The following is a 17311-nucleotide window of genomic DNA, read 5'->3' on the forward strand; positions in this document are numbered from 1 at the left end:
CTTGTGAATTCTGAAACTCCGACGCACTCTGGCCATTCTAGATTTCTGACATTAGTGTTTGGAGATGGGAGGGTTGACAACCTGCATTTAGTGAGCAGCTCCTGTGTACCGGGTGTTACCTGTATGAAAATCACGGGATACTGGGTAAGAAATAGTGAAGAGCAAAATACTCAGGGGGCCAGCTGTGGCGCTACACCTTTCTGTCCACTAGGGGGTCTACTATGAGCTTACATTTTAATTCTGGGAACATTGTTTTCTGGAAAAAGCAAGTAGGAAAAAACCAAAACATCACAGTGAAATAGCGTGGGAGTTCACCGTGCACAGCAGAGGGCAATCAGAGAAACTAGAAAGCTTCCAAAGCCCAGGGATCTTGGGGCTGTGAGGACTGCGTCTGACCCAAAGATTTGCACATCGGGGCATGGGAACTGGCCTGCTTACTGCTAACCACACCATGTGGCCTGGTGTATCTCACCCATTGGGAATGACTTCTTCTGACTCTTCCACCTGCTGCATGGGTGAGGGGAGACCCTCAATCATACCCCTCCCACGAGGAAGTAAAATCGAGGAAGAGAACAAAAGACTCCTCAGACATAGAAATTACTTGTTTAAAATCTGAACTTTCACTCAGTTCTACTTCTGAGACGAAAACTACGCCATAGGTGAACAACCTTGAATTTAAATAAAATTTTGAAAAAGAAAAAAAAAATTAACACCTGAATTCTGAGCAAAGGATACTGTTTTCAGAAAACAGTACCAAGAGACTAGATAAAAGGAAAAACTGTGCAGGGGAGATGGAGGGAATTCAAAATATGATGTAAAGAAAAGGAGGTAAGAGAAAGTGTGTGACTTTAGCAGAGGAATCTTCACTTTAGCAGGATAGACACGCCTCCCTCACCACATCAGCATGGGTCATTAGACATTTACTCCCTTTCGACCCACTGCAGTCACTGGGTCCTCAACTGACTCAGGAGTGGAGAAGCCAGGAAGGAGGCATGTAAAACCTGAAGATAGCTCAGCTCAAAAACCACAGGTTAGGCAGAGGATGAAAGTCAGTCATGAGAATGAAAACAGATAATGCCCTAAAGTAATAAATCACATGATAGCATGATAATGATAATACCAAGAGAGAGAGAAGGAGAAGAAATCGTTGGAAGATTTAGCAATGATTGTCCCTGGGGGTGTGAGTTTAGAGGTGAGCAAAGTTAGGTCAGGGGATTGATTGTTGCTTGAAATTTCCTGCTTCTCTTTTCAATTTAAAAGGAAATAAAATATGCATGCATCATGAATTTTAAAAGAAAGGGAGAAATGTAAGACCTCTTGTTGGTGTGAAGGGTGAGGGTTGCTTCTTTCATTTCCGGGAACCTTTAAGAACCACTTTCTTTATATTTTTCAGGGCAGCTCCTCCTGCAGAACTGATGTTCAATTTCCTCTTTCATTTTAGTTAAGATACTTAAGTAGGAAATAATTTAATTATACTGATAGGAATAGAAATTAATATAGATACCTGTATCCCCATCATCCATATTTGAATAATATTAAGTTTTTACGCATTTGTCAAAATCTTTAAAAATATAGATTTGGACTTGGTTTGATAATATTTTATTTAAAGTTTCATATCTCTATTTTTGATTGACTTACAGTTTTGCTTTCTGATCCTGTCTCGTACGGCATTCTGACATCAAGATTATATCAGACTCATAAAATAAGCCAGGGAATATTTGTTTTTCTGTTCTGTAGAATGTTTTGGATATTGAATCCTTGAAATTTTGGTAGACATTATTATTTTGTTATGGGTAGATTAACAACTGACTCAACTCATTGAATGACTAGACTTCTACTCAGGTTTACTCTTTCTGAGTACATTTAAATTTATTTTCCACTTCATCAAGCACTCAAATTTATTTTTAAAAAGTTGCTCATATATTTGAGTATACCCATATTAAATCTATATTACCTCTCTTATTATGTCCACTCTTCATTCCTAATCCTGTCCATATGTGTAAGTAATGCTTGAACTCTGCTTACTTAGTCCTGTTCTTCCTTCTTACTCTAAGAATCAGCTTCCTAATAATATTTTCCTTAGGCTGTTAATTTCTGCTTTTATTTTTATTCCTTTCTTTCTATATTATTTTGAACTTCTTGAGCAGAAACTTTAGATAATTGGGTTCAGTTCTCACCCTTTCCTAATAACTGCATTTCAAACTTCCACTTGCCTTTTTAGTGCCACTGGATGTGATGCGTAGTTTTATTTCCATTTTGTTACAACATATTTTGTTCTTGTAATTTCAAGCTATATTTTTCTTTGACCCATGAATTACTTTAAAGTGTGATTTTTATTTAAAACACTTTTGGGGAACAATAAGCATAATTTTTTAAATTTTATTGCACTGCAATCAGAGACTACAATCTAGGTGCTATTGGAGTGTTGGGATTTACTTATACTTGCTTTGTGATCTAGTTCATGGTGCTCTTTTTTTTTTTTTTAAGATTCATGATTCTTTTATCTAATGGGGCATATAGAATTATCTATTCGATACAGAGTTCTAGAAGACCATTAACGGAGACTTGTGTAGTGTACTTTCCATATCTGCACCCTTATATCTCTTCACTTGACCTACCAATTTTTAAGAGAGAAATGACAAAATTTTCCTTTATTATTATAGATATGTTGATTTCCTCATTCTGATATTTGCCTTTATTCATTCTTAGGCTTTGTAGTTATATCTCTGTGGGTTCAATTTTTTTTAAATCTTCCTGCTAACTTGATCCTTTTATTAAATTGTGATGATAGTATCTCTCATAATTCTTTTAAAAAATATATAAAGCCTATTTTTATTATTTAATATTAGTATACCAGCTTTCTTCTGATTAGTGTTAGCCTGGTTTATCTCTTGGCCTCCCTTCTTTTTCAGTCCTCTGTATCCTTAGAGTTAGTGGTATATTTTATATACACCATATATTGATGGCTGCATTTGTCCAACATTTTTAAAACAATATAAATATTATTGTCATCTAACTAGTAATTTTAATGTTTGCATTTATTATGAAGGTAACTTGAAACAGAGACAGTTAATGCTCATCAAAAATTCTATGTGCCTATTTTTCCCAGTGTCTCTTACAGTTAGATGGAGGTATGTGACTATTCTTGATCAACAGACCAGATACAGTCCAGGCCAAGGCAGGGAAGAGCAGGCACGTCTCTTTTGTCTTTCTCTTTCCTGCCTCAGAGGCTCCAAGGTATGGTGTAGCTATGAGACAGAGAAGGGTTTTCTGACACACTGGGTAGGATATGAGACAGAAATTTGGATTGTGGTAAGCAACTGATTTTTCAGGGCTTATTTCTTGAGGCAGCTAGTCATAATTACTCTGTCTGCTGTATTTTGATTAAATTTTATATTTCATGTTTTATATTTACCTTTTTTTTTGGCTTCTGTTTTTCTTTTTTTTTTTTTTTTTTTTTTGCCTTTTATAGGATCGATAGAAAATTCCACTCTCCACATTTTTTTCTCTTCGCTTATTTGGAAAGTATAGCTGTTTGTTATGGTTAAATTTGTGTGTCAGTTTGGCGAGGCTATGTCTACAGGTTTTGGTCAAGCAAGTGTTACTTAGATGTAATTACCATTTAAATCAGTAGACTTTGAGTAAAGCAGAGTACTTTCCATAATGTAGGTGGACCTCTTCTAATCAGTTGATGGCCTTAGGAGAAGAGACTGAAATCCTCCTAAAAAAAAAGAATTGTGCTTCCGGACTGTCTCTGAACTTGATACATCAATTCTTCCTTGGTTCTCCATCCTGCAGAACTCACACTTGACAGCCCCCACAGTGGTGTGAGTCAATTCCTTAAAACAAATTTCAAAAACTCTCTACATACATATATATATATACATCCTATTGGTTGTTTCTCTGGAAAACTCTGATTAACATTGTTATTTTTACTCCTCTATGATTATCCTCAATGTTTAATACATATACTTAACAAAGTTTAAATCTAATCAGTTTTTTCTTTAACTCTCCTCCCAAAATTTCAGAGTTTAAAAACTTCTAACTCTGACCATCTGTCCATTTTCCTGTTGTTGCTCTCTTGTTCTTTTGGCTCAACTATTTAAAACAATTATACACATTTAGTAATTATCTTCATTATAATTTTCACTATGCTTAAGTTGTACAAATTTACTATTTCTCTGTTCACTTTGTCTCCTTAATCTCCAATTTCCTTGCTTTAGTTGACATTCCTTTTGAAGTGTATTTTATGGTAGCTCAATGGGAGTCTATAGTTGGTAAACCCTCAGTTTTTCTCTGAAGATGCCATTATTGTGTCCTCAGAATTCTGAGTTGAGTGGCATATCATATCATATAATTATATAATATACCATGAGCGTGTTAGTGCTTCCATTGTGACTTCAATGGGAAGTATGCTAACTGTAAAATCTTATTGCTTTGTAGATAATCTGCATTTTCTCTCTAGATTATTTTAAGATTTTGTTTTCTTTTTCTTTTTGGTCTCTGTAAGTTTAACAGTTATCTTTTCATGTGCAGACTTATTTTTATTTAATGTGATGGTTTTCCTTACTTTGGGGAATCATGTTTTTCACCAATATTTGAAAATTTTCAGTATCTCTTTGACCATTACTCCTCCCTATTTTCACTCTTTCAATTTCTGGAACTCCTCACAGACTTACATTTTTGCAATGTGCATTCCTTGCCTCCTAAAATCCTTTTATATTTTACCATGTTTGTTACATTCTGGACAAGTCAACTCTAACTTATTCTCTTTTCATCTGTTACTAATGTGCTATTTGGTCTTCCCCTTCAATTTTTAATTTTAATTCCTATATTTTTCATTTTTAGAAACTGTATTTGCTTCTTTTACAAATTTCCATAGTCTTTAGTCCCTCTTCCATCCCTCTTTTCTGTTCATTAACATTTTAATAATTTAAATAATTTTAAATTCTCTTTTGGATTTTTCAGTAATCTCAGGATCATGTTAAGTACTTTGCCGGTCTACCCTCACTTCTACTTGATTATTTATAGTGTATCAGAACAGAGTAGTTCTCTGTATCTTCCCAGATGCCCTAGAGGTTTCAAGAGCCAAGACTAGTATCCCTGGGTCCCTGGGTGGCTCAGTTGGTTGGGCCTCTGCCTTCGGCTCAGGTCATGATCCCAGAGTCCTGGGATTGAGTCCTGCATTGGACTCCCAGCTCAGTGGGAAGTCTGCTTCTCCCTCTGACCTCCCCTCTCATGCTCTCTCACTCTGTCTCTCTTTCTCTCTCTCTCAAATAAATAAATAAAATCTTTGAAAAAAAATAGAAAAAAAAGACTAGTATCTCTGCCATTAATTTCTCAGCTTGTAAAGTCTTGTACCATATGGATGGTATAAATTTGGACTTCAATCCATAGGCTTGTGACTTTAGCATCTTACGAGACATTTTTTCACAACTGGAAGCATGAAAAAAAACAAGCTTCCAGAATGTTCCTGGGCTGCAAGGTATGAAAGCTCATCAATGAAGAAAATCGTTCTAGAGTCTCATGCTTCTGTATACTTCAATTAGAGACTTCTCTTAGAGGTTCAAGGTGATATCTGTGGTATCTTCTCTCCCTGCCTTGTCTTTAAAATCCCAGCCCCTAGATACTATGATGCATATTTACGTTCCAAATTCATTGAGCCACTAAAGTGGCAGCTTTAGACTGTGCCATTTTATTTTAATCTCCCTCTGTACTTTTAGATTTTCTTTTGTTTCTTCTTTCTTATAGGAAGTATGCATTAAATTTGGGGAGTTATAATTTATTTAGCATTTATATGAATTTCTAACATCAGGATCGACCTGAATCAACTCAGGCTGCATATTGTCAGAAATCTCTGGCTTTCCTATCTAATGTCCTTGCTTCCTATTAGGGTTTTTCTCCCCACTGATCTGCCACATAAGAGTAAATTTACAAAAATCTAGTTCATTCCTTAGACTCTTGACCCTAAAAGCAATAAAAAAACTTCTTTTGAGGTTTCTATGGATTTCTACTCTCTTCATGTTAAAGGAATAAACACTAAAAAATCACTTACAACAGCAGTTCCTGTATTTATTAGAATCAAGGCTTTAAACTTACTTAATTCCTAGGTATACTTCCTTCTATAAAATATATATTTTTTAGACTTCTCCCTCATCTCTGTAGTTTATCTAAAGCCTACATCTTGCTTATACAGCACTGTTTTTTACTACCTCACTCTTCTTGTTTCTATGAAAAAAAAATGTCACTTACAAATTGCTTTCATTTTCTTCTGTATTTTATATTATTTTTTTAGAAATATCTGGAAAATACCACACTAAAGATTTTTAGAATTATGGCTCCCTCAAATGATGAGTAATTGTAGCAAGTAACAGAACTTGAATTTGGAGACTAAAAAGAAAGAACACAGTGTACTGGAGTTGAAACCTAGTATAAATTCTTCTATTTCTAATGCTCATTCTGGTGAAGATCAGACTGAACACTGACACTAATTGAGAAGGAGGAACCTGGGCTAGAGGGTATTAGTGAATATTGCTGGTGAGTGTGTGTGTGTGTGTGTGTGTGTGTGTGAAAGAGAGAGAGAGAGAGATCTTCGAGAACCAGAACTATGGAATTCACTCTATATAACCCTTCTTTTCACTGTTGTTGCTGTTTGTTATTGGAAGGCACCAGATTCGAGTGCACAGTACCTAAGGCCTTTCCAGTAGAAAATGCAAAGGACCTCATGTGCCAGAAGCCTGTTGCCTCTGCTGGTGATTCCAAGCATCCAATAGCATAAGAAATCTATTTGTCTGCCTCCTTCTAAAACCTGATCTGGCTGATAACATAGGTTTTAAGTTCACATATCTAGAAATTTTTTTAAAAAAGTTTTAATTTTCTGTTGTTTTAGCATCAGAGGACTCTTTATAGCCCCAAAGCAATTAAGATTAGAATAAAATAATCTTCATATTTTCTTTTCTAAAGTGACACATTTCCCTTCTCCTTTCCTTGAACCCACCAGTGAGAAGTACTAAATGAGACGTTATCTTGGAGATTGTGTGTCGGAAAACAGATGCTTTATAGTATTTATTCCACCTGACACTAACAGAAAAATAGTATTTGTTTCTTCATAATGTCTACATTTCCAAAACACTTTATTTTGGTATTTAAATAAATGATGTATGCAAGACACATACCGTTACTCTTTATAGAGGAATGCTCTACAACAGTCTTTAATTGTATAAAACCTCCACCTGCTTATTACTTAGCTAAATGACCGACTTTCTCTCACTCATATTTTCCTTTCAAAGACCTTCTTGATTTTGTGTGTGTGTGATTATAAATAGGTAAAGTTAAGCAGATTTTTAAAATTGGAAGTTGCTTTAAAAATGCTGTCAATTATACTTTGAGGTTATTTCTATCATTCATTTGTTTTTGTCCTTAGGTTATTCTCAATACTTTTTTTTTCTTCTCACATTATTTCACATCCATTTTCTTCACAATAGTAATTGGCTGTTTTATTGTTTGTCTAACAGGTCTTATCTCTCCTCATGTAAATTCCTGCTTTGTTTCTTTGTCATTTCTTTCTGATCCACTGAAAACATTTTTCCTTCTTTTTAGGGAGAGACTCAAATCAGTAAAGGAATCTTCTGTATTTTTATCCTTGAATTCTTTCATGCATAAATAATGAACTTAGTCTCATTGTTCTGCGTTTATCCAGCAGTAATACCAGATATTACATATACAGAATGCTAGTCCTAGCGATGTAATTGCTCAACTTAATATATACATTTGCCAGTCAACTTAATGACTGGCAAATATATTTATTAAGTAAAACAGAACTATATTATTAGGACATTAAAATTAAAACTTTATTTATTCTGTTCGGAAAGTTTCAACAAACTTTCTGTTCAGTCCAATAAACTTTCTGGGACAAATCAAGTCTTTGAGTTTGCAGATAGCCATTTAATCAATAAGTGACTCTCTTTAGGATTTAGTTTGTACTTTTTCAGGTATTTAATTATTTTTTATGTGGTATACGGAAAAAAGAGAAGGAATGATGATAACAAGAGGACATATGGCAATGTCTTACAGTTCATCCCAGCTCTATGCTTGAGGCTGACTAGACTGTCATGTATAAGCATCAGTGTTAAGGAAAGAGAACATTTTCTGCCTGTATAAAAATGAAAGCATTCTACATATAAAGTGCCAGTATTAGATTTGGGTGAAATTAAACAGCTCTATAACAAAAAATGTTAGAAGCTTATGAAGATGAAGCAGCAACAATAGTGAGGTTTTGACTGGTACAAATGATTATAGATAGAGTTGAAAGATATTACTTGGAATAACATTCATTCATTCATTCCCTCATGAGTGCCTAGTATCTGCCAGGTACAGTGCTAGACACTAAAAATGGTCCTACAATAAAGCAGAGGTCACATAGAAATGATGAACTTGGAGATCTCAGTCTTTAAAACAGAAGATGAGAAGATAAAGAATTTAGATTTGAAAAATAAGTTCATTTTGAAACGATAACCAGGCATAAGGAAGTTTCTGCAAGAACTGTATCACACTTTTGAATAAGAAATAAACCCAACATATGGTATTATCACTTATTCCAGAGGAACCAAAACAGTAGTAACTGCTGATGGAATATGACTTTTTCACTATGACCACACTATAAACTTTTTAAGAGTGTGGTAAATATCTTTATTATCCCAGAGATCGCAAAAAAACCTTTTGTGACCCATACCAAAACAGAGAAAACATTGATCTGTTTCTTTAACACTAATTATTTATGTATAATTCATCCACAAAGGTCCAATCTAGTTTTATTTTTCCCCCTGAAATTCTGATGCGAAGACCAAAGGAGTTCAGAACATTTAGTTCAGAACATTTTAACTCAGCATGTTCTTCCCATGAAATATTTTTTAGCCTCAAATAGCGTTATGAGGGTGTATCTCATAACTTAGTTACAAAATGTTGCTCTACATGGAAGGAATGAAGATTTTTCAGTACTAAAGATACTCAGATAAGGTGCTATACTCAGAGCCCCTGAATTCTGAAATATTATTTCCAAATGTATTTTGAAGAATGACAGCAGCCAAATTGTCCTTTGAAGGTATCCAGTTCCAATTGATACAAATGGTATAAATAGTTCAGAAGCATAGGATCTCACGTGTTTTGTAAAATGTATGCTTCCTAGTCGAGCTTCGCATGTAACTAATTTGTGGGTGAGTATAAGCAGTGGTGTTAATTTTCAGGGCACTTTCTTTTTTATGATGTTTGGAACAATAGCAATAAATGTCCCTGTCCAGAGTCTTATGTTGGACTGTTTTTCTTCTGTGAGTTGGTGGCAAAAAACTGTGGGGGCAGCTGCAATAATTTCAAGACCCTCATGAGTAGTGCAAAGCAGCGAGAAACTGAGAAAAGAGTTCTAGCATCACAACACACTGAAAGTTATTTTGGATACGATTTTAAAGGAGCCTCTGGAAAGAATTCAAAGTAAATATTCTAGTTTGCTGGGATTTTTCCTGAGCTCATTTAAATTTGAGCAATTTTTTTCAGACCCTTATTTCAAAAGAATTGACCTGCATTCTTAGTACATAACACTATTCAGTTCTTACCAGTTTTGTAGCTTCATGCGCAAGACCTTTAGCTTCTTGGGCAATTTTCTCAGCTTCATCAATAGAGTCCTTAATATGGCTGTAGGCATTGAAGGCTGCAGTGGCATTGAAGGAGATGTTTTTAGCCTCATCAAGGATTCTGTTGGGATTGCCCCCAAAAAAGAACATCAGAGCAGTTGGTACTCAAATGAAGAACATTCCACTTATAACCAATATGACTTCCAAATGATCACAGCCAAGATCACCATGATTCCAAGTCATAATGAGGTAGCTACTTATTGTATTATAGTTTTCAATTTAAACTCATATTCCTAAATAATTCAGCTATGAAATACGACCAATATATTTTTAAACACCCATAGTGTCCTTCAGAAATTTATGCAACCACATGTCCGAGGCAACTGTGAGCAGGGAGATGAGCCTTTAGGTCATCTGTAAAGCATGCTATATGTTTGAGAGCACCTGTACCGTAGTACTGGAATGAACTTCACACAATCTCTTTAGGGGCGGTGTACTGCCCAGATGAAGACAAATGAATCTCAGAAGGTTAAATGGCTTGTCTCAGATTACATAGCCAACACATCCCTGACTAAGGACCTGGAGCCTACACCTGTGGACTTTTAGCTTACATGCTCAATTGGCAAAAGTTTACTATAAAATGAATTGTGCCCAAATTGTGGCCAGGGTCTTCAAACATCAATATTCTCTTTTGTATCAGTGATATTGAGTCCTGGAATAGAACCTTTATACATGTTATATATTAAATAACAGATCTGAGGCAATTATTCTTGGGGTTTATAGGACTGATATTTATTATGACAATCCCAAAATTGTAGCGGAAGCATACCAGTTATACCTAGGCGGCGATTTATAGGTCAAACACACTTTGCCACTTGACCCTCCCTCCTCTGACCCATTAAGAGTCCCAGCTATAGTGAGCTGTTACTTCACAGGGGAATATGTAGTGTTTCCTTGGAATTCGAAAGAGAGAAAAAAAAGACTTAAACGCTATTTATGGGAGCACATTGTCAGAAGCCACTATTTTAGTGATAGTTTTGATTTCATTAAAAATATAAAACTAGAATTTGAAGCAGAATGGGTGTTTATACATTATTATTTAAAGCGCTAATAAAGCAACCGTTGTGCTCTCTTTAATAAAGAACAGTAAGTATTTTTTCTTAGTATAGCCTAGGGCTATGTTCCCTCCCCCTACCCAGCCTTATTTGAATCCACTTTTAACTCAGACTTTTGATGCTGCCTTCAGTGGAGCTTTGCCCAGACCCTCCTAATTAGGCTCTCCCACAGAAAGGCCATGTAGCTTGTATGTTCCTAATTAGAGAAATCAAGATTTGAAAGAAATGCTCTACCATTTCTGCTCGTCACAACTTTTGGACAAGTGTCAAGATACACAGACATTTTCAACAACAAATGACATACCCATCAAGGACGGCAGATGAGTCATTCAACTGAGCCGCATGGCTCTCAGCCCGGGACACCTTCTCAGCCAGGTTCCTGTCCTTAATTTCCTGGGCAAGGTCATCAATTTTATCTTTAAGCTCTTCAGACATGGGTGGCAATTTAGTTTGAATGTCTTCAACATACTGATATATAAGAAGAGAGGGCATTTTAAGTAAGTGAATCCAAGCTTCCTCTCCGTTACTAATTTCTCTGAGATATAATTACACATACTTTTTTTAATGAAACTTCAATTTTACTAATATAGCAAAAAGAGAATAGAGAATAAAAGCTGTTATTTAATGAGAGAGATTAGGAAATACATGGAGCCAATTTACACCAAGAAGAACCTAACTATCTTTTTCTAAGAAAATGCTTCTTCATAGGTATAAATGCATAAATGATAGTCATTAGAATTTTTTAGACCATATGTGTTTCTATTGCCATATAGTACAGTGTCTACTGCATTACGCACTGTACTGAAAGTCTGCTTACAGGTTTACATTTCTCTTTTAACCAATGTTATATAAATATTGAAGCAGATTTTAAGAGCTATCCTGGGAACAAGAAATGCCCTTCATCACTATGGAGAAAAAATAAAGGTTTCTAGGAGTGTTGTGAGTACTCTCACACAGGCAGTCATGTCTGTTGAGAGAACAATGTGAATTTTTAACTGTTGCCAAGAGCTCACACGGTCACAATGCAATCAAGCAGAAACGATCTGACACCCACAAGAAAAAAAAAACAAGTATTTGGTTATGTTGCTGAGATTTATCACTGCTTCCCACTTATGAAAGCTTATGCCATTATTATTTTCTTTAACTTTGGCTTTTATGAAATACTCACATCTATGACTGAGTTGATTTCTCCTGCAAGACGGTTGGCTTCATCAAGTATGTCATTGCCTTCTTTTAAAGTATTCTCAGTTTGTTGTTTGCCACGTTCAATAGCCTCCTTCTTTTTCTGTAGTACAGTATGAACAAAACATCAAAATGCTCTTTGGATGAAACCCTATCCGGCCCAGTATTCCTTCCTCTGACTTCCTTGAGAGGACTAAATACAGGATTTGCAAACAAGGCATGTTGGGTTGACAATGAGGCTGGATGAGAATGATATCAACTACCTGGCTGGTCCTTCAAGAATTATTTTATTTATATCCCTATCTAGATACTTTCTTCCACCCAGTGTGAGAAAGTCATCCAAGAGAAGAAAAGTTATGTGATGTTAGTTGAGGAATGAAGAACTATTTCTGAAGCAAGATGGACACCCATTTTAAACTTCAGTGTAAGTGCCAAATATAAATTCCTGAGCATGTGGTAGCACCCTGAATTACACTGGAACTAGACATTACATTCCAGAATCAAGGTCCAAATGAGTACTCTGTGAGCATAAACATAAGCAGATTTAGTCTAGGGGAGTTCTGTAAAAATTGGAAGAAGTGAGACTTTTAAGGGAACTTAAGGGAAGTGCTTTTCAAAAAAAGAGAAATGAACACATGGAAGAATAAATTTAATGGACTGTTCCATAAAAAGAGAGCAAGCTCTGATTTTTCCTTGATGCTGAGAGCTTGTCTCAAAACTACATGGAACTCATTCCTAGCCTAGAAGGGTAAAATCAAGGAGAGAGAAATATTGTTATTTTTCTTTTGGAGTGTACCTTTGTCTCTTCTCTCTCTCTCTCTCTTTTTTTTTTTCCCCTTGATACATCTCACTCCTTTTCTCAATCACTTGTGCATTTAACAGCATCCATTTTAAAACACTGTCATTTTATGTTTTTATATAGATAATAACGTTAGTTTTATATTCATTTATATCTCAAGATGTGCCAGATTATTTATCATTAAATTCTACAATAACTCGTGAAGTCCTGTGTTTAACACCTTTTCAAATAATAGGAAACTGAACAAATGATTTGCTCAAGGTCACACTAACTATGCAGTAGAGGTTTGGGCCCTGGTTTAGCTAATGATAAAGCTGGGTCTTGGTGTATCAAAGCACGGTCTCTCCTCTTACAGAAATCACTTGTCTTATTTGCACTGGGACAACACTGATTTCATACCTTCTTCTCCTGTCTCTTCACCAACCACCTCAATAAGCTATGAGCACACACATCTGGGTCTGACTTGTGACCCTTGTGGTGGCAGTTCCTTTCCCCATGAGCTCTCCCCCAGTCCTCTGTCTTGTTTCTTCCTCCACACTCTGTTCCTGGTCACTTCTCTGACCACCTCTCTAAAATAGCAGTCATTCTCATCCCAATTATTTTCTACATGCCGCAGCACAGTGATTATAAACTAGATGCCTGCATTAGCCTGCCTGAGACCGCATCGCAGCTCTGTCCATCCATGAGATATGCAAAACTGGGGCAAGTTATTTAGCTTCATGTAAAACGCTTAGTCTCTCCTTTCTCCAGTGTGGCCCACTGACCAGCAGGAGCAGCAACACCTGGAAGGGTATTAGAAATACACGATCTGTCTTTTCAAGAACTACCAATCTACATTTTAACAAGAACTTTAGGTGATCACAGCAAAATCTGAGAAGAACAGGCTTAGAACACTGCCTAGCACACAGTAAGCACAACGCAATTGCTAACTTATACTTTATTTTGTTCTTTGTCTTAGCACTCATTTATCTGAATTCTATTCTACAGGGTGGCCACAAACTATAGAAATATAGATATTATTTTATTTTTTCTGTGGATTGAATCATCTTGATTGCTTCTTCTGGGAGTTGCTGAAAGCACTGTTACTTGATGAAAATCAGGGACACCAATTCATCCTAAGGTGCATTACAGGATAGGAACCAGTGGAAATGCACAGCCTGTTGAACTGTACATAACTGAAGAAGCATAACATACTGAATACACCATGCTAGCTCACTGAACATATCACTTAGTATATATAGTAATCCATGCTCCAGACTTTACGTGCATATTATATACTCATTGGTCTAGTGACTCTCTCCCTCACTATAATATAAATGCCATAAAGACAGTCTATGTGTATCACTGTACCTTCAGGACCTAGAAAAGTTTCCTCCGTAAACATTTCTAAATGAATAAATGAAATTAGAGTCCATTCCTGGGACTTCCTCCACTGGTGACACTTGGATCATTCAGCTAGTCCCATCCCTGGCTAACTCAGAGCAAATCTCACTATGCCGTTCTTATTCATGGACAACACAGGTAGGTAGGGTCCTCCTGGTGTTGCTGTTCACAAGTCGTATCTTATCTTCCAAGGGTTTAACATTCTTTCCCCTAACTATCAATTTTAGCCCCTAGCTTTTATATTTAAAGTCATGCTATATTCTGACACTTGATGATCTTTTCAACTTGACTTGTTTGTATTCATGAATCAAGCTAATTTAAAATGTTGTACCAATCGGAAGGAGAGAATATTTCCACATGTAAGTTAGGTGAAGAGCTAATTTCAATTCAATTCATTCTGATTTCAATTAAGTAGTGAATGAGAATCTTCCTAAAAGCTCTATTTGAGTCACTTTAGGGAACCAGCTGTTATGCAGAGGTAAAAATGTGTTCTTTATCATCCTAAAGCAGAAATGATAATCCAGAGACTAGGGAGATTTCAGAGGTGGCTAATTTTCAAATTAGACTCTAATGGAATCTAGCTCCGAACTCTTTGGAGCTCCCAAATATTAATGAAAGTATTGATGCAACTTTTTTTTTTTTCTTTATGGCACTTTATTCACTGGGAAAAAAAATCTGTTCTGTCTTTGTGCCAGACACTATTCTTGGCCCCCAGGGTACAGTGGGCAGGAAAGAAGTGTTCCTCATGGCTTGCCTGGAGGAGGGAGTAAATGAACGAGTAAATTAATATACTAATATTTTAAAAATAATTCGGAGTGCCACAAATGTAAATCAAGAGAGGGAATGGATAGAGATTGATTTAAGGTAAGAAATACCTAAGGTAGGAAGCTTCAAGGAACAAAAAGGGAGCCCATGGATAAAGGGAATTCTTCTCCCAAGGTATGCTATAAGCATAACTATTAAGTCTTTCCACTTAAGATCAAAGTTGATTATATTTCTACTTTTAACTTCTAATCAGATCTTAATTCATTCCAGAGCTCTCTAAATCTAAAACCTTTCTGGGTGTGGTAGAAGGATTAAGAATACACAGAAGTTTATTTCCCTGCCTATCTAGCAACTAATTTCTCTGAATCCTTCCTTTGGCAACCTTCTGATGATCGATTTGGGGACTGACTCTTGAGCACATGTTACCTCACAAAACTGAAGGGCTCATAATCTCAAGGTCCACCAGGTGCACAGTCCCCTGTGCCCTTTCTGCATCTCTGGAATTTCCCCTCTAAGCCAGTGCCCCTCTGGAAGGCTGCATTCAAAGTCTTCTATAATCCAAACGCTATTTCCAGAGCCATCTTCTGCTACACACTTCTGGAGCTGAGCAATGAATTCTATGGCTGTCTTTGACATTGTGTAGGATCACCATGCGCTTCCAGAGTTCTGCATTTGGGCTCATGTGACTCCAACATTTCTCTTAGTCATTGCTATGATGCCATCATTTTTGTGACTCTTCTGCAGATGCTCCTAGCCCATATTAATCACAGTATTATGTACTGTGAAAGGTTCAACTGCCTGAATTGTACAGTATATGAGGCCAGGAATCATTCCTAGTCAATGTCAAACATCATGGTTACCAACAGCACCTTGCTGTGTTAGGTATGACAGATATTTAATATTATTACTGCCTACTTTCCTAACCTTAAACCACACTATTTCACACAAAACTAATTCTCCAGTTTATATAAACCACTCACACATTTTCCAAAATGTAACTAATCCATGACCCCAATATTTCAATTGTTAATGATAGTTTTCAGGATAAGACCCAAATACCTTAACTTGATCTCAGAATGCACTTGGTCTTTCATGACTCATGTTCTGGACCTTGTCTGTCTTCTCTGGCTCTCTATCTCTGATTTGTTCCCATGCAGTCTTCATTCTAGTCCTATCAGTCCACTGAATTTCCCAACTGCCTTATGTTTTCTTTCCCCACCCCCCATGTCTTTACAAATGGTTTTCCATGTTTCGGGGATGTTCTTCTTTATTCTACTTTAACTAAGTAGTGCTTTTTCTTCAAGACTCAGCACATTTATCATGTCCTCTGTGAAGCTCTCCTTAACCCACAGGTGATTTAGGTTCCCTTCCTTTGCTTACCTCTATGATAATTACTGTAGCGCATAAACAGTGACTTACTTATGTGTACCTCTCACTAAATACAAATCACCTGAAGCCATCAGAGATGGTGACTTATTCTTTATATCACTGGCTCTCAAACTTAAGGCTACATCCAAATGTCTGGAAGGATTTTTAAAACACAAGTTGCTGGGCTCCACTCCCAGTTTCTGAGTTGGTAGGTTTGGGATGGAGCTCAAGAATTTTCATTTTTATCAAGTTTCTAGCTGATGTTCACCTTACAGTTCAAAGGACCACACCATAAGGACCAGTCTTTGATATAATCAATTTTTGTGTTTGACACATTTCTTGAACTTGTAGGGGCTTAATAAGCCTTTTTAATTAAAGAAAAAAAAAGCTTATTTCCTTAAAAAAAATAATAACTTTTGAGCTGGGCCTTAACAATGGCACCTTCTTTATGAACACAGGCACAAGGCATTTATCTATTCAAAATACACTGTAACCATCATTTGACTGAATAATAAGCTGTATCAGTTACTCTCAAACCAGTACGCACAACGGATTAACCTATGGAGAGTTTTAGAATATGAACCCTGGCCTACAGCCCAGACTAACCAAAAGACACATTCTGTAGGAGCTCAGGGAACCTGCCTTTGAACACACTTTTCAGGTGATTCTCAGCTAGCTGGTCTACTAGGAACCTTGGTAAGCAACCTAATCAGCCCTTGCAATCTTAAGTAAGCTGTGTCTTACTCATGGTCATTTAGTCAGTTTTTCTATTTACTCCGGTAAGTTTTTAACAAGCCTTTAGTTAAGCATGACACACAAAATGAAAATACAGAAAGAACTGCTTAGAATCCTTTGCAACACTGACTACATAAGCTCCAGGCATCTCTAGGGGCGCCCAAGAATGATGGCTCCTGGTTTTAAACATCACTAAAAGGAAGGAGTAGCGAAAGGACCATTTACTGAGCCACTATAATTCTTCTTGAAATACTTCCCAAATGCTTATTATGCTTTCCACACAGGTAATTTTAATTTCTTAAACTGTTGCCATAAAATGGAGAGGTGCACCTCTGGGTAAG

At 36.3% G+C, this 17311-nt stretch overlaps 1 protein-coding gene across 5 annotated transcripts in view; it reads right to left on the minus strand.

Moving 5' to 3' along the window:
• The window catches only part of LOC116588466 (laminin subunit alpha-2), a 640912-nt gene that overhangs the window by 111194 nt on the left and 512407 nt on the right, over positions 1-17311 (minus strand). For all 5 annotated transcript variants that reach the window (XM_032339558.1, XM_032339559.1, XM_032339557.1 and 2 more), the window contains 3 exons: positions 11907-12023; positions 11043-11206; positions 9606-9744 (listed from right to left, as the gene is read on the minus strand). In XM_032339558.1, coding sequence (XP_032195449.1) covers positions 9606-9744; positions 11043-11206; positions 11907-12023 — 420 coding nt within the window. The remainder of the gene's footprint in view (positions 1-9605; positions 9745-11042; positions 11207-11906; positions 12024-17311) is intronic.

This window comes from Mustela erminea, chromosome 4, assembly GCF_009829155.1.
Source record: "Mustela erminea isolate mMusErm1 chromosome 4, mMusErm1.Pri, whole genome shotgun sequence".
Classification (NCBI taxonomy): Eukaryota; Metazoa; Chordata; class Mammalia; order Carnivora; family Mustelidae; genus Mustela; species Mustela erminea.